This window comes from Calliphora vicina, chromosome 1 (genome assembly GCF_958450345.1).
Source record: "Calliphora vicina chromosome 1, idCalVici1.1, whole genome shotgun sequence".
NCBI classification, from domain to species: domain Eukaryota; kingdom Metazoa; phylum Arthropoda; class Insecta; order Diptera; family Calliphoridae; genus Calliphora; species Calliphora vicina.
In genome coordinates this window covers 170154845-170174316 of record NC_088780.1, presented here as the reverse complement: position 1 = coordinate 170174316, position 19472 = coordinate 170154845, and the positions used below count along the sequence as shown (strand labels likewise).

Genomic DNA, 19472 nt, shown 5'->3' with positions numbered 1-19472 from the left:
TTTTAATTGTCATTATTACAACTTGCCGTTATAGTTAAAGATAACTTTAAGCAATAGAAAAAGGTACCCTTAAAGGTATGTAACTTTAACTATAACGGCAAGTTGTAATAATGTCTCTAAATGAAAGATGTAGTCCACATATTTGTAGCCCTTACATATTATTTTCGCCTCATGAATTGGAGAAGTTGTTTCGACAACTGCTCCGACATTAATGTAATTTAAAGTGGAATAATATTTTGGTGTTGCTGTTGTTCTTGTTTTAAAATGTGGTTAGATTAGTTGGAGAGTCTTAAAGTGTCTTAACTTACCTTTGCCACATTTATCAATGTGATTAGTTACCGGCAAATCTTCTGTACACTGACATGATTTTTTCTTCGGATCACAGATGGAGCCAGGGAAACCACATTCTAAAGTATTATCGCATTTATCCCCGAACTTTTTCTGACCACGACTGGCATAATCTACAAGAAAAATATTTATGAAAATTTACTTACAAACTACTCGTATTTGTATTTAGTTAAACTATTTGTGTGATACACGATAACGTATGATTAATATTTATTTCTTACTTTTTATTAATAATAATCATACGCATTGTTGCAACCCTTCATAGCGTTAAAATTAAAAAAAAAAAATTTAACAAAAAAAAAACAAAGCCCACGTACGTGTGTTGTTGCTACTAAGGAAACTTCAAAAATTAGTTTTGTGTTCAAAAGACAAAATAAAGGGAAGCTTTTGGTTTCTTGGTTTTTATATAGTTTTAATAAGAATTATGAACAAAATAAGGTTTTTTGAAGCAAACAAAGACAATTAGTTTTGCTATAAAAACATTAATTGGGAAACAAAAATATTTTACACCTGAATTACAATTGCCTTATTACTATGGAACCATGCTAGAGTCTATTAATAGAAATCTGCATTTCATTTGCTTCTTTCTGTTCATTAAGAACACAACCACTCAGAAAAACAAGAATATTTATGACGTTAATTCTAGAACGACATGTCAAATGGAAAATTAACAAAGGAAAAACTACGCTCTTCTATAAAGGACCACTTTTCAAGGCGAAATAAATGTTTTAAGCATAAAAGAACCCCACTGAAATTACAATGCCCTCTTTTTCTTATTTTAGTTTGTGATGTTAAAAGAAACACAAATACATAAATATGTACTACATTAGACAGGTCCTTAAAAAAATTGATTTGATTTGGATGGACGTTATTATTTTGTTCATTGGTAGCTAAAACTAACTACATACTGCAAAATTTAAGTGCAATCGGTTAAATTAACTATCAATCTAACCGGAATCCGGAAATCGATTGAAAGTTGTAAAATTGTTTAAATAATGGTACTTTTTTCGATATCTTAAGGGCATGTCTAATGTACATACATACATACATATATACATATGTATGTACTATATTGTAAGAATGTGTGTTCTGCTTTTTATGGCGTTATATTCAAATTATATGTATGTACATACATACAATTTATAAAACTGTTCTTCAAACATTGTGCAAATAAATATTTAGATTTTTACTTGGATTATCAACTAAATTAAGTGAAAACAAACAAAAATCATTTCTTCACAAATTTCACAAATCGAAATTATTGAAATTTAACAACACATTGTGAATAAGTCCAGAACAATTCTTAGCATTTACTAAATAAATGTTGGCGATTGTATGAAAAGGTTCAAGTAAAATGCTTTAAACACATTGACTAATGCAGACTACACAGCTACCCAACTAAAATTGCTGTCGTCGCCTTGTAGTCAGCTACTTGATTATAATGAAAACGGCAACACATTGTAACCAGCTGACATTGAAATTTGACGTTTCGATACATAAATACGGTTCATTGGCACCTAGAAAAATAGATATTAGATTTAGTAGGCTACAACGGAAACGGTGCACCACGGCGGTGGTCATGTAGCTGTGAATATGTCAAAATAATCGTTTTCGTATAAACGTGTTTATTTTAATTTTTGCAGATTGTGGTCGGTTGCCTAGTGCAATAATAGATACATTGATACACATCAACTAAACCTAATAAAAGAATAATTAACACCTAAAGAATAATTAACACCTAATTGAAAGTCAATGGCAGACAGACTACACATCTACCATATGTAATTTAAAACAAAATTCAATACAAAACATTAAAGTGGCAAAGAAACGTGAGAAACTTAATTCATGGAAGGAACGTAATAGATATTAGATTAAGTAGGCTACAGCGGAAACGGTGGTCGTGTAGCTGTGATGACGTCAAAATAATCATTTTCGTATAAACGTGTTTATTTTAATTTTAGCATATTGTGGTCGGTTGCCTGCTGTAGTGTATGCTTTTAAAACATTAGTTAGTCCACATGAAATACCTAAACTACATTGATAAATTGGGCTTACATATATTATTACATATAATATTTTATATTAATAAACATATGTATTTGTATAACAAATTTAAAAGTCTATTATTTGGTATCATGTTTTTTTTTTGTATTAACTTTTTTCATTAAGTTCTTTAATTAAATACCATATTTAAGTAGTATTGTAAAACGAATTAATGAATATTTAATTTATATTTCCTTCTACTTACCAAATTCGGGAGTTGTGGTTTCTAAGCCATTGATTGGAAAGAAAGGTTCACCTTCATCGCCGACTACTGGCTGAGGCAGCAAAATGGCAGCTGCCGCGTATACCATCATACATAAGGCAATTGAGGGGGGTAAACGTGGTTTGTTCACATTTTTAAAACAAATGCGTTCAAACGAACTCTCTAACGATTGTGAGGCACGCATGATTTTCGCTAATTTATAACCAACCAGACCGAAGCTACGACAATCTATAGCAGTGTCCCCACGAACACAATTAGTACCACTACATCCGCCACCACTCCAATGAACGAATGGATTTCCGGTCAAATGTTTTATAGCGTGCGAGAACATTAAGAAAAGCAACAATTTTAACTGGATAAATAACCGCGAAATTAAGACTGTCAAATTGAGATTTTCATAAAATTTCGGAATTAATAATAAGAACTTGTTGACCTCCTTAAAATAAATGTGGCCACCACCACTGCTGATATTGATATTGCTGATGCTGCTGCTGTTGTTGTGTTTATTGTGGCTCTTATTAACCGTTACGAGATATTTTGAAGTATTTGATGTCGTTTTAACGACTTCAACTTGTTTTGTTTTCTTTTCGTCCTTACTGTTATTATTCGTGTGACTCTTATTCTCTTTGTTTACTTTCGTTTTCTTAGTTTGACGTGTTGTGATGTTGTTGACTGCTATTTGCTTCAAATCAATTTCAGTGTTTGTTTTCTTTTCGTTATTTTTTGCTATTGCTGCCACAGCCTCTGCTGCTGCTGTTGTTGTTTGTGAAATTTTGTCTTTGTCCGCACGACTTTTCAAATCGATACAACAGGGCCTTGTTTTTGCAACTGAAGAAACTCTATTCTGCGTAGTATTTGGTGTTGTTGATTTATTTTGTTTCTTGTATTTTATAGAAGTAGACAAATTACTACTACTTAAGCTATTGCTGCTGCTGCTGCTACTAAATTGTTCACCACATTTCTGTTTTTGCTGCTGTTGTGTGCGTATTAATGGTGCTGTTTGCTGCTGGAGCTGCTGCTGCTGCTGATTATTTATACAAATATTATTACTATTATTTATGGTTTCAATTAAATTTTTATTATTCACACCACATTCACTGAGTGGCAGACCTTTAACTACATTTTCATTCACCTTATAATATCGCTTGACGCGATACTTTCTTTGGACAACACCAGGGGAGCTTCCTTGTCTGGAGGCTCCTTGGCGGGGCTTTAAAGCCCCATTTAATTTCATATTCTTTCGTCGTCGTGTTCCTCATCCATTCTGTTGCTTTTCAACGCGTATTATTTTAATATTTTTTAATTTACACACTGTAAAATAATGTCTCCTCAGCTTGAAGGTAGTAGCAAATGGGGTTCCTGAGAAAGATATCACAACAAATTAAATTATTAGTTTTCAATGCAAAAATCGGAGTATCATGTCCTATCTAATATTTACTTAATCATTTACCTTAACTGTTTCTTATTGATTTTGAAAAATGAAATGTTTTTTTACCGATTTATCATTTTTAGTTATTAATCTTAAAATATTTAAGATAAATTACAGTCAATATTTATTTATTTGTGTGTATGTACATTAATACTAAGAGTACTTTTAGATGGCAAACTCTATTTCACGAAGGAAATCCGTACATTAGGCTTGAAAATTACAACAATAAACGTTTTGCTAATGGATTTGCTGGCTGAATTTGTAAACATATCCGTTTAACTTATTCGTACATATGTATTTACTAACTACACGTAAATATATTTACTTAACAAACACGCTGATTGGATCTCAAATAGAAAAGAAATCTCTTTAAACACAAGTTAAGATTCAAAAAAATTTATACTGATTTGACAATATTTATACTGAGAAATTAGGGATGCCAAATGGGACTGGATTTTAAGATCCGAGGATTCGAATAACCTAAGTCTAAGGCGAGTTTATACCAGGTGGTGGCAGTGGCGAATTCCGGCAAATACGAACGAATTCATAAATTTTTTATGTATGCAATTTTTATTTTAAGTCAAATTTCAGATAACATTGGTGGAATTTTTAACCAAAACTAATAAAGTTACTGCATTGAAGCAGATATTCGTGAATAATTAACACCTAATTAAAAGTCAATGGCAGACAGACTACTCACCAACCATATATATGTAATTTAAAACAAAATTCAATACGAAACATTGAAGTGGCAAAGAAACGTGAGAAACTTAATTCATGGAAGAAACGTAATTTTCAAAGTGAGCAAATAAATGACACCAAAATTACAAGGAGGCTTTAAGTGTCAAATTGCAAATGACATCAGTTTCCTTTTTTTTTTGTTTCTGTCGCTAGGAATGGGGGGTTGGGCAAAGAAGCAATTTTATTTTAAATGTACATACAAAAGATGGTAAACTTAATGAGCTGTCAGTAATGAGGAAAGTTTATTACTTTAATGTAATGACTAAAAAATATATTAAAAAGTATGTACAGACTTTAATTTTATATTAAATTCTTGTTATTTTGTACATTTTCAACTTATTATTTTAAAAATTTGAGGTACAATTCTATCAAATTTGTACATGGATAGACTTTTTGGTACCATTAAACAAACAAGCTTGAAAATGACTTATATTCCGTTGGAATCATACCGCTTATGATGATTCTCTCATATCGGAAAAAAATACAAATTTTACTAGACCCAAAATAATTTGGAAAACATAAAACAAACCAAGGTTAATTTTGAGCGGATACAAATAAAACACTTTTTTCTGTGAGTCTGTCTAATGTACACATGTACATACATATAAGATTAATTATTTGTATTCTCGTTTCAACATGAATATTTCCCAATACCGGTCATATTGTTTAACCTTTTGTTGGAATCAAATGAGCCATCAAAAGTGCCTCTTCAAATTACAATGCAACATAGAAAAAACCTACTTCCATAGATGGTGATAAATCGTTTCTTTTGAATTTATGTATTATTTTGCATTTTAATTGTTTCTTTTGTTAAAGACTTTTTATTATTTGTTGGCAATACTGGTACAATGTAAAGAAGAAGCAGAAGGAGTACAAAGAATAACGGAAAAGAAATAACGAAACAAATTTATTATTTTTACTATGAATGCAATATCTTAAATATTACTGCAATATATGAAATAATAATAACAATAAATACTATTGTTTTTCATTCATACTTTCCATATACATACATATGTATGTATGTACGAGTGTGTGTATTTATAAAATGCATTTTAGAACAAAATGTTAATATTGACATGGAAGGTCATAAAACGAACATGAGAAAGTACAAGTATTGGATTCTACTTGAAAAATTATAGGTTATGTACAGATACAACATTTCAAATTATGGATTTTTGGTAAATATCAAGCAATAGGTTAGCTTTTTTTCGCTGCCATTATAAAGTTTGAAACGCAAATAATTGTGTTAAATGTTGATATTATTTTGATTCTAAATATCGTCCCCTTATAAAACAATAGTGTATAAACATATTTATTGCATAATCAGAATCTACGTAACTGATTCTATATGTGGTAAAAATTTGGTGAAATTCTACTTACACAAAGTGGGTCAAAAAATCAATTGAAATATTACTTTTGTTCTAGATGTCTACTAACACACAAATTTTAAACTCAATTATTTCGAAATGGCAAAAAAATTATGCACTATTGTTTTATTGAGGGGACGATATTATATTCAAGCTAAATGTACACAGAGAAAACAGATTTGTGATAGTAACCGAATTTATTGCCAATTGAATGATTCGATTGGTTCTATCAACAGAAAACCAGTTGATAAAGAAGAATTTCGATTGAAGCAAGAAATCTTTTGTTACCCCTTCTAAAATTTTGTACCCACAACTTTAAAATTCGGTCAGTAATATAAAATCATTCGATTGGCAACAAATTCGGTTGCCATCACGAATCTGTTTTTTCTGTGTAAATTAGGGGTCCTAATTTCCCGGACATTTTTCTTTCCCGGGAGGAAATTAAAAAATCGTTTCATTCCCGGGAATTTTTAACACTAAATTAAACCAAAAACCAGAAAAAAATTTTCTGATAAATTGACTTGTATTTTACCTGGGTTTTAAAAGAAGTATAAAATAACTATATTTGGTTGTTGGTCCAGCTTTTAAAAGGGTTTCTAATTTAATAGTTTGATCAGTATTGTCACAGTCGTAGTTTTAATCAGAATAAAATCAATCAATTCTTTGTTTAATTAAAAAACTTAAAAATTGCTATATTAAATCTATAAAATATGCGTAGTTAGAGATTTTTTTCAAATCTGATTGTAGATAAACAAATTTGAACCACTATTATTGTTATTATATTCTCTAAATATAAATAATATTTATTGAATATCCCTAAATGTTGTAATGTTAGGAATCTTAATAATTCGTTTAAAAGCATAAGCTTTAAATTTGATTCATTCATTCATAATAACCAAAATTTTCTGCTGTGGATTGAGTTGAGTGAAAAAAATTCGGTTATTTCAACAGTAATATTTCTTTGACAACTGACTATCTTTTGGTAGAACCGAAAAAATCTATGGATATAATAGAATAATTCTATTAGCAACAAATTTGGTCATCGAAACGTATCTGAATATTGTAACTTTTAGAAGAAAACTTATGAAGAAATTCCCGAAAATTCCCGACAAACATTTCCCGAAAATTAACAAAAATATATTCCCGGGAAATTTTTCCCGCGTAGGAACCCTAGTGTATATGTTTAAATCCCAGGAAATGTTCACATCAGTGAAAACTTGATTAAATTTTCGCAAATTTTTTGCAGAAAATCGACGTTCCATCGTATAAAATTAAAAAGTATATAAGTAAACAAAATCAAAAATGACGTAAATATACTTCGTTTGAGCTACGTATCGATAATGTGCCCGATATGCAAACGAAGTATGAACACTTTCAAAATTTATAGAAATAACGTGAATTTTTTAAAAATCCTTTTCATAATATGTATTGTTGTTATTTTTGATGTAATATTTTTACATCTTTCACAATAAAATTGGTGGAACGTGTTATAATTCTCAAATGCATACATTTTCAGAAAAATCGTTAAATCTTCATTTTTGATTTCATTTAAACAATATTAATTGTAGATACTTTTAATATTTTCGAGATTCCTAATACGTAATTTACTATATAATTGGCAATAGTAAACTAAATTAAATCGGTTAACAAATGTATGTCTCCTAAATTCAAATTTATAACTCTGTCTTCGCGTACATCACGATTATGTTCCAAACCATTTTGAAGTGACTACGCTTATTTCGGAAAAAGGTAGTATGAAATTGTAATGACTTTACTTTGCTCGATTTAGGTGATCGCTTGCATCATTTTTATATTAGAGGTTGATTCGAATGATTATATTGGTGAAGAAATTTTATTTTAAACTAATAAAAAATCCATTAAACTAAAACAAATATCAAAACTAAATGTTTGTTGGGTCAACATAACATATCCAAATGTATGTAAATAAACACATGCATAGGTGTTTTAAAAGGACTAATCTAAAGTCATTTATTTGCTGAATTCTATTTCAGTATAATGTTGAATAAAACCACAGCTATTTATTCACACATACTTAATATACATATGTACATCTAAGAGTACATACATATACATATATATTGTATATATGTACATACATACATATGTATGTACCACTACTTGAGAAAATCCTTTTATTTATTATACTATGGTAGTGCATATAAGACACGAGTCCTTAAACTTAGACTTTGTTTAATACAGGGGTTCTCACAAGCTTTAGCTGTACGGCCCACAGAGGAATTTTTGTGTCAAAAACCACTCAATTTCAAAAATCAAATGATGCAGTTTTGTAGAGAAATGTTTAAAGATGAAATGCGCACTTATAATTTTAAGAAATTTTTTTTTTTTTTTTTTTTGAAAATTACGTAAAGTCTATGCATAGGTGTTAAGCTAAAAATTTATTTATATACATATATTTTCAGGCAATTCAGAACAGAATGAAAACTTAAAAATTTTTGTCGAATGATAAACGAAATATCAAAAAATTCTTATCTATGTATATATGGATATCATGGTCGGTGGGCGTGTCCAATTTTATTGAAACCATGTATGTACCAAATTTCAAGACTTTTGCTATAGTGAAAATTTTATGCGAAAAAATAGATTTGGATTGTATGGGCAGTGGGCGTGGACGATTTTGATAAAATTTAATTTTTTTTCCTTAATTGAGTCTATATAATTCTCACAAAACTGAGACCCTTGACCCATTTTATTGTAATACAGAAAAGCAAGTTAATATTGAGAAAAACAAATTGAAATTCGGAATATTTTGTCAATTCAATTTGTGTTTTCTTAATATTATAATTTCCATAGAGAAATAAACATATGTCAATGACCTAACTCAGTTCTTAAAAATCGATGTGAAACAAAAACAACCCTCATATGTGTTTTGTTATTTTAACATGTAGAATTTACATACATATATCAGGTATTTCATCCACAGACAACAAACAGATTTCGAAGTAAATTATTAATTAGAAGATATTATAGATATTATAAGTCAAAGTTGTGGAATAAGAAAATATTGTTTGTAAAATAAAAATTGGAAAACAAATTAGTAGTAGGGTTTTCCTGAGTTCTTTGCGTCTCCCTGAAATGATTATATGAACCTCTAAAAGGCCGCGTACCCCATTACATACATTGCGGGGCAGGGCAGTCTCCAGAAAATGAAGATGGTTTTACATGAATGTTAGTTACTTTGTTATTATGCAACTGAAATGAACTACAAAGTGATCCAAATTCTTCAAGGTTGACTCTCAAAAGGGAGACATGGAAAAACATTTAAGAACCCCTAATAACAGTGTGATGTACTTATGTATGTATTTACACTCCAACACACCGCGTTTAGAATAACTTTATTTTTACATTTAATGTGATGTGATGTTAAGATACAATTTTCTTCATGCTTGTACATTTCCCTTTTTCCTTTTTTTGTGTGTTAATTTTGTTGGCCCAGTTCCAATAGGTTTCATTTACACATACATCCACTAGAGTGCATACTGATATACATACATACGTACATGTATTGTATACATATGGGGCATTTCATGTCAAGTGAACCAACTTTTGGAATCGATGTCTTCCGATCGGGATGAAATTTGCACCAAGGTTAGCTCTATTGGATAGTAACTCAGACACAATTTTTCAACAACATCGGTCGAGAACTCTCTGAGTTATAGGGGGTAAAATTTTGACAATTTGGTCAAACAGGGGTTTTTTCTTATCCATGTAACTTATTACCTATTGTTCTTAGCAAAATGTGTCCCAAATAGTATAGATATCTATTTCTTCGATCTTTCGAAAAAAAATATTAAAAAAAAAAAATAAAAAAATTTTAATATTTTTTTTCCGAAATCAAAAACTTTTTTGACTTTTTTTTAAAATACGTCATTTTTTTTTTTTTTTCTTAAAATAAAGTTTAGATATTTTCCTTGAACACCTACTTGGTCGCTTAGTGGGATGCGAGTGGGATATCTATCAAAATAAATATTTTGTAACTCAAAACATAAAATTTTTGACTTTTTTTGCAAAATCAAAAACTTTGTTGACTTTTTTTTTTCAAAATGGACCCTTTTTTAATCTTTTTTTTTAGGTCAAACAAAAGCTTAGATATTATCCTTGAAGACCCTTTTGGTCGCTTAGTGGGATGCGAGTGGGATATCTATCAAAATAAATATTTTTTAACTCAAGACTTACAATTTTTGACTTTTTTTTTTGCAAATACGATTTTTTTTCCAAATGGGCCCTTTTTTTAAATTTTTTTTTGTAGTCAAAAGAAAGCTTAGGTCCATTCCTTTAAGATATTTTTAGTCCCTTAGTGGGATGCGAGTGGGATATCTATCAAAATAAATATTTTGTAACGCAAGACATACAATTTTTTAATTTTTTTTTGCAAAATCAAAATTTTTTTCCAATATGGGCCCTTTTTTAATTTTTTTTTTTGCTCAAAAGAAAGCCTAGGTCCATTCCTTTAAGATATTTTTAGTTCCTTAGTGGGATGCGAGTGGGATATCTATCAAAATAAATGTTTTAACACAAAAATTGTATGTCTTGAGTTACAAAACATTTATTTTGATATATATCCCACTCGCATCCCACTAAGCGATCAAAACCATCTTAAAGGAATAGGCCTAAGCTTTCTTTATAGCAAAAAAAAAATTACAAAAAGGGCCCATTTTAAAAAAAAGTCAAAAAAGTTTTTGATTTTGCCAAAAAATTAAAAATTGTATATCTTGAGTTACAAAATATTTATTTTGATAGATATCCCACTCGTATCCCACTAAGGGACCTAAAATATCTTAAAGGAATGGACCTAAGCTTTCTTTTGACTAAAAAAAAATTTTTAAAAAAGGGCCCATTTTGAAAAAAAATTCGAATTTGCAAAAAAAAAGTCAATAATTGAATGTCTTGAGTTACAACATTTTTATTTTAATAGATATCCTACTCACATCTTCCTAAGTGACAAAATAGGTCTTAAAGGAAAAGACCTAAGCTTTCTTTTGAGCAAAAAAAAAATTTTTAAAAAAAGTCCCATATTGGAAAAAAATTTCGATTTTGCAAAAAAAATTAAAAAATTGTTACAAAATATTTATTTTGATAGATATCCCACTCGCATCCCACTAAGGAACTAAAAATATCTTAAAGGAATGGGCCTAGGCTTTCTTTTGAGCAAAAAAAAAATTAAAAAAGGGCCCATATTGGAAAAAAATTTTGATTTTGCAAAAAAAAATTAAAAAATTGTATGTCTTGCGTTACAAAATATTTATTTTGATAGATATCCCACTCGCATCCCACTAAGGGACTAAAAATATCTTAAAGGAATGGACCTAAGCTTTCTTTTGACTACAAAAAAAATTTTAAAAAAAGGGCTCATTTGGAAAAAAAATCGTATTTGCAAAAAAAAAAGTCAAAAATTGTAAGTCTTGAGTTAAAAAATATTTATTTTGATAGATATCCCACTCGCATCCCACTAAGCGACCAAAAGGGTCTTCAAGGATAATATCTAAGCTTTTGTTTGACCTAAAAAAAAAGATTAAAAAAGGGTCCATTTTGAAAAAAAAAAGTCAACAAAGTTTTTGATTTTGCAAAAAAAGTCAAAAATTTTATGTTTTGAGTTACAAAATATTTATTTTGATAGATATCCCACTCGCATCCCACTAAGCGACCAAGTAGGTGTTCAAGGAAAATATCTAAACTTTATTTTAAGAAAAAAAAAAAAAAAAAAAAAATAACGTATTTTAAAAAAAAGTCAAAAAAGTTTTTGATTTCGGAAAAAAAATATTAAAAATTTTTTATTTTTTTTTTTAAATATTTTTTTTCGAAAGATCGAAGAAATAGCTATCTATACTATTTGGGACACATTTTGCTAAGAACAATAGGTAATAAGTTACATGGATAAGAAAAAACCCCTGTTTGACCAAATTGTCAAAATTTTACCCCCTATAACTCAGAGAGTTCTCGACCGATGTTGTTGAAAAATTGTATCTGAGTTACTATCCAATAGAGCTAACCTTGGTGCAAATTTCATCCCGATCGGAAGACATCGATTTCAAAAGTTGCTTCACTTGACATGAAATGCCCCATATATGTATATTTTCACACATACATATTAGTATTTATATTTAAGCCCACAATGTTTCGGTTCGAAAGGACCTAAGTAACTATTTTTATTTCATCTCATTGCACTACTACATGTCTGTATAAAAATAGGTATGCACCAGACAGAGCATTGAAATAATTAATTCAATTCACTAAAATCTTAATTCAAAAATAATTGATTATGCCGCAATCTTTATAAAATGTTATACAAATTAGTTGTAAGTATGTACTCTGAAATTGTAATGGACCCCCTCAGAAAATTAATAATTTATTATATTTGATGCTATCTATGAGTGCAAAAGTGGTGTAACCCCAAAATACATATTTATTTAGTGGTATATTCAACTTACACCACTTTTGCTACATTACTTTGTTACATTATGCTCTAAAAAACGATTTTTACAGCTCCATCAGATGGAGTATATTGGTAATGTAAGGACTGTATGTAACCAAATATACAGTAATGCGTTTCTGTATACAAAATTTAATTTTATAAAACCGACCTGAACTCATGAAATTTCACAATTAAATGTTCGATTTTTTAAGGTGAAAATTCGCAATTAAATTTTTTTGGAGCACACAAGCGGACAGACATGACAAATTATATAACTTTGGAAATGGTGAAGGATTCATTCATAATATAATTTAATTCAATTGAACATTATGATAATACAATTTGTAAGAAATATATCGAACTAAAACTAAATTTAATAAAGTAACTATACTAATACATATGTATATTGAAAGCATTAGGATTCAAGACCCAGAATTGAATCTCAAGCAATGAGTTTGTATGTACCTATAATGAATAAATCTATACAAATTAGAACAAAATAAATTCATAATTGGAATGAATTTTTTTAATAAATATTATTAATCGAACGTGACTTTTTGTTCGCAAAGTATTTTCATTCAGAATAAGAATACATACATATGTTCATAAATATTACAAAATTGTACATGACGAAAATGTTTGCTGCTTTTACATAAATTCGTTGATATTTTATAAATCTATAAATATAAAAATGAAATGATCCATGTATGTAATGGCATCACTTGAGAACGGCTGGAGCGATTTGGCTGATTTTTTTTTTATTCGATTCGAAATTTTCAGGAGATGGTTTGTAAAGAAAAAAATTCAAAACTTCCGGATAAAACGGGGAATTTTTTTTTTTGGATCGTCAACTGTAATAAAAAAGCTCCCTAAAGTATGCAGTATAAATTTAGATATTTTATTTGCAAATAAATAAGAACAGAGAAACTTGAAGAACAAACATTAGTAAATGCTACCGGGCGAAGCCGGGCGGTCAACTAGTTTTATAATAAATTGCATTACAAAATTGCACTGCATAATGATTTTGTTAAAATATGTTTGTATAATGGCCCTATATTGATCAATCATTCAAGATTAATCAACAAAATCTGAAACGTAAAAAATATCATTAAAAATCCATTAAGATTTAAACATTTCATTCATATTTTCTCATTTTGTTGCTGATAATCTTAAAAAAATAAAAAAATCCTCCAAGTAAAATTTCAAACATTTTTAAACAACATAAAAATATATATACATACATACTATGTACATAAGATAAATGAAAATTTAAATATTTTTTTTAAGCCTCCTAGGCTTTATTTTTAAACAAAAAATATGAACAAAATCATGCAATTTATGAAATTATTTATAAATGTTATGAATTGAAAATCGATGGAATCAAATCATACTATTTATGTTGAAACTTTTTTCTGTGTAGTACTTCAAAAGGTGAATTAAGCAATTAATTCTTTCGAAACTTTGGGTTTATTTTTTTGCATGTATGTCTGTGCATGCTGACAAATTGTGTGCCCTCAAAGTGAGAATAAAATGTTTTAAAGTTGAGGCTCGTATCCCTGGCAAACAGCACACAACATATGTACCTATGTACATACATACATATCGTTCCTGCGCCAACAAAAAGAGCTATGTTTATTCTTTTTTATTGGACCATCAGAGAGCCATTGATTTCCTATTTACATCGCTTCCAATTGTATTTCAGAACAGATTGTATTTTAAAACAGAGTTGAAAAGATATTGTTGCTCTTTTGATAGGTGCAGCGACGATATGTTTATATGCAGTAAATACATACATAGTACATATGTATGAAGTAAATATTCATGTGTCAGTGTATATTTACATTTACAAGTGTTCGAGTTTACCCAGTTGGCCAAATCGTCGAAGACGGCATTGTCATTGACGATTTATGTAAGACATGTCTTATATCAAACACATTTGATGACAAGATGAGCGACAATGTGTTGAATATTGTCATATATCTAACACTGTGAATAGGGTTTGGGGTTTCCCGGATAATTTTATTTCCCAGGAAACGGGAATGAAAAATTTCATTTCCGGGAATTCCCGGGAACTTCTTTTCAACTAGAAAAATAAGTAAAAAAGAATATTATTTTACAAAATTGTTTAATTTTATTAAAAGAAAATTAAAAACAATGCATTACAATTCAATTCTATTCTACTAATATAAAACAAAAAAAATGTTGGATAAAATATTTGGAGATCATTTGTTACTATAAAATTAAATATTAGCGATATTAATTACCTTTCATTCATGAAATTTATAAAATTAAAATTTTATAAATTGTAAATGTATTTGTAATTCACTGTCGATCAATAATATAATTGCATTTGTAATGCAGTTTTTAGCTTCATTCTTTTAATTTTTCTGTTATACATATTTTTTATTATATTTTGTTATAGAATATATTTTAAAATTAAATTTAATTCATTTCCAAAACAAAAATTACATCATATAGTTTAAAAAGTGTAAATAAGTAAAAAAGTAGTTCTAATGTATTTTGCTTTTGGTTTCTTCTAAGCTGCTCTTTTGCTACTTTGCTATAGAAAGTACTCTATATTGTGAATACAGCTATTATTTCATATAAATAATTTTATATGTTCGTCATATAACTATTTTTTTTTTTTTAAATTGAGTTTTCAAAATTCATTCAGTAAGTCATTTGACAATTTCTTATTTTAGTGGCAAAGTTTCCAGACACCGAAAAAACTCTTTCGCTTTAAACAGGTGGTGGCTTTATCGTTAATAAAGCATTATAAAGACAATTTAAATTTTTTCTCCGATTGCTACTTGCTTCAAATAAAGCTAATTCCCGCTTAAAACGACTTTCAGCATTTGATTTTAAATGTTAAGGCTTTTCTTTTTCAATATTGATTGAATAATCTAATTCGTTTTTAAAATTTTGCTCCATTTGTATTTCGGAAACATCATCGCTTTTTAATTATTTTAAATTTTAAATGTGAACCACAAGATAAACGAAATTGTCTTGAATGTGGTCTTCTGTCAACATTTAGTCGACCTTTTCATGGTTATTGTGAGAATGTCATTGTCACTCTTTTAGTCGTCCACCATTTGTCCCACATAGTAGTCGATAGTGTGCTGGGCTATTAATCTGAGGGTTGCGGGTTCGATTCCCGCCAGAGACTCTGGGTGTATCTGCAGACAAGCAAAACGCTTCGCAGTTTGTGTTTGTTTAAAAAAAAAATAAAAAATATGTCGTCGAGTAATACACATTGTCGTCCACCTATCATTGAGGATATCTTGAAGATATGGCCAACTGGGTATATACATACATATGTACATATATATTTAGGTATATACATATGTAGATATACATATATAGTATGTGTTAACCCAGATGTACTTATGAATCTCATAGTATTTTGTTTGTCTTTTTTGCTTTATTTATTGATTGGTGATGTAAACATTATTCGGCATTTTAAAATATAATCCTGTAGATAATATACACATGTGCAGTGTGATCCTTTTTCAGTTGTTATCCTTTTGGGATCTCACCCAATACGTAAGTAAGTTATAAAGTAAAATCTAGTAAAAAGACTTAAAAGTTTCTACAAGTTTTTGTTTTACTTTCAATTAAAACAGTGAATCAAACAATCAATAAACTGTTTGTATTATATTCATGCATCTTCTTCTTATAAATAGGCAACGCGATTTTTTGTGATACACTTTTAACCCTCCGTTAGTCGCAATCATTTTCAATCGAGACTACTCGCAATGTATCAAATTGATAATAATAAAAAAGGCGCGTTTGAAAATAATCTCTTCACTTTTTATTTCGAAAACATAAAAACAATATTAAATGCAATATATTTAAAAGAGTAATACAAATAAAATTGCAATAATAATATTATTTTATCAAAAAATTGCTTAAAATTTAGGATGTTTAAAAAAATTTACAATAAAAAAATGTTTGCCTGTATCAACCAGATCAGTTGCGAGTAACGGAGGGTTAAGTATGTTATTGTCCACCAATATTGAAAAAACACATATGGTTTACAAATTTCTGTTTCCAAGATATGCACAATATAAAAATTTGTTTCAAAATTCTTTCCATAAAAGTGGTAAAAAGCGTTTTAAAAGTGATCGAATTTCGACCAACGGGCAATTCTATTATGTCCTATGGAAATATAGGAAAACAAAATTTTGGTTTAGCGTCAAAAAATAGTAAAAACGAAAATTGTTAAGGTACAAAGTTATTTTTATGTGCTATTTAGAGTGACTAGACACGTTCAGAATGCATTGATATGTTCACAAGAATTATTCAGCTTTACCGTAGCTAACTACGGTGCTAAATATTGTTATTGAAAAAGTAGGAGTCCCTGGAAGTTATTCTAAAAATAGTGAAAAAAAAGAATTTTTTTTCCTATATTTTTTTCAAAAAAAGTGCACGAAAAAGCTATTTTTAGGGAAAAAGTTTTAACAAAAAAAAAAAACTGCTGCACTGTGTTATTGGCCTCAAAAGATGAGCATTACTTTTGGCTCAAAATCCAAACATATGTTGAAAGAAAGTTGAAAAAAAGTCATAGCTAACAATGGTCAATACATTGAATAAATTTATATTGCCCAAATGTTTCAAAATAAAGGCTACAAATTTAAAAAAATCCGAAATTTTTAATTCATTCACCCCATATAATAAAATATTTTAAAATGAAGGACTCACTGAATTTTGGCTCACTGTACAACGGCTAGAGAAATAATTGATTAGGAACACTCTCATATTGTTGGAGCCACCCTAATGTATGTGGATCTCAGTATGTATTTTCTTTATTTTATTAAATGCAGTCGCAGAGACAGTAGATTGGCAAAAGAATAGAAATTGTCAAAACTATACATATATAGATTTTAATAAAATATTTTTATTTATTTTTTATTTTTTTTAATTTATTACAATACAAGCGTCTATAAATTGCCAACAAAACACGCAATCCGGAATATTTAAATTGTTTTACGAATTGGAAAATTTTCGTATGATTCATAAAATATGCATATTTTTAGAATTGTAAATATGTATGTATGGATGTAAGTACAATAGCTGAAGTCAAAGAATGGCAAATATTTATTTATTGTATTTACACGAAAGTTACACCAAGTTTGCGTTTTATTTATTTCTCTAATTTAGGGGGCGTCGAAAAATATATGCAAGTATGAAACCAAAGTATATACTATAAAACATACATAAATATATATAAGAAAACTAAATGTTTTAATAAAAAAATATAAAAGAAAAATACTAATTACACCCACTACATGTCCAAAGAATGTGTTTTTAAAAAAACTATATCTGGACATCAAAAATACAGTTTATTTTTATGTGAATACATTTTTTAGAAACCGGTTTTCGGTTTCTTCGAAAAATTGCAATTTAATATAAACCGGTTTAAAACGCCTAGAAATAAGATAAAAAATAAGCCTTTTTAAAACGCTTAAATACTTTTTAATTCAAATTTTGATTACTTCTTTTAACGTTCACAAGGTCTTCGGGTCAAATTCGACCCATTTTGATATTAAAATTGAATTTTTTCTAAAAGTGAGTGGTTGATATTTTTGATATTTTATGAATTTTATTTAATTTCAAATATCAAAAACTACGTTTTAGAAACACAAATCTGCCATAAAAATATCTATAACATTTTTTGCACTTAAGGTCATTAGGTCAAATTTGACCTGGAGCCAAAATCTTAAATGTTTGTTACGTATCTTTTCATCATACTTGCTGAACATTATAAAAACTGGGATTCCCCTTGTAAATACTAAAGCTGTTGTTTTCTTAAGATATTCGGGTCAAATTTGACAAATTTTGAAATTAAAATTGAGTTTTTTCTAAAGTGAGTGTTTGATATTTTACGACTTTTATTTTATTTTCAAAAGTCAACAACTACGTTAGGTTTAAAAAACATGGAAAAAATATATAATATTGTTACGAAATCGTACTTGAATTCAAATATAACGATTTTAAGGGCTGATTTAAAAGTAGCATAATGCTTTCAAATAACAGTGCTGTATGTAATAGCAAACTGTAACATATCTGTGGGCATTATTAAATAAAAGCTTTCAGTTGACCATTGATCGTAAGTTGGCAACGCTGTTTGCTGCGACCGTATATTCGAATTCGAATATTCAGTTAAAGAACATTGTAGAAATAGAGCTTTCTAGATGGTAATGCAGTATTATAAATAGTGGCAGAGGTTGCAGTCGTGAGTCAGTTTATCAGAGACGCTATTCGAATAAACATCAACTGAGTGCCTTAAAGTGTGCTGTATTTTTCAAGTGAATTCGTATACATTATAAATTGTGTCTGTATTTCTGAGAATTTACAAACGTGTATAAAAAACATTGAGTGACTATTTAATTCTGTTGTTGTTGTACATTTGAATAAATAAAGAGTTGTTACAATTTTCAAACTACTAAACGGCTTTTATTTGCAATCAAAAGTAACCGGTTTATTTAAAGGAAATAAACCAACGTTTTGAAAAGGTTAAAACGTAACAATATAGATCGCTTGTGATATTTTTCTAAATATAAAAAGTGTTCTAAAATAGTTGAAGTATTTTTTTTAAAGTTTTTTGGATTTTGAATATTTTTTAAAGATTTTAATACACTAAAACTCATAAAAAACACACTTTTAGAAAAAACCGCTTATTCTAGGAGAAAAACCCGGTTTCTTCGATATTCGAAATATGAGCTTTTCAAAAAAAAAAAACGAAACTGACTTAACCAAAAAAAACCGGTTATAACCGGTTATTAAAAACCGGGCCGATCACCCTAGTGAATACTTTGTCAAGTAAATGGACGATCAATAAGGCTTTCTAAGATGCTCGACTATTGA

The 19472-nt window shown here is 28.7% G+C and overlaps 1 protein-coding gene across 12 annotated transcripts in view; it reads right to left on the bottom strand.

The window, feature by feature from the left end:
- Positions 1-19472, bottom strand: part of jus (julius seizure) — a 50651-nt gene that overhangs the window by 13975 nt on the left and 17204 nt on the right. For 9 of the 12 annotated variants that reach the window (XM_065498169.1, XM_065498168.1, XM_065498170.1 and 6 more), the window contains exons 2-3: positions 2597-3973; positions 309-461 (exon numbers count right to left, since the gene is read on the bottom strand). In XM_065498169.1, coding sequence (XP_065354241.1) covers positions 309-461; positions 2597-3848 — 1405 coding nt within the window. In that variant the 5' untranslated portion in view covers positions 3849-3973. The remainder of the gene's footprint in view (positions 1-308; positions 462-2596; positions 3974-19472) is intronic. The other 3 variants (XM_065498172.1, XM_065498174.1, XM_065498176.1) reach the window with 3 other exon arrangements.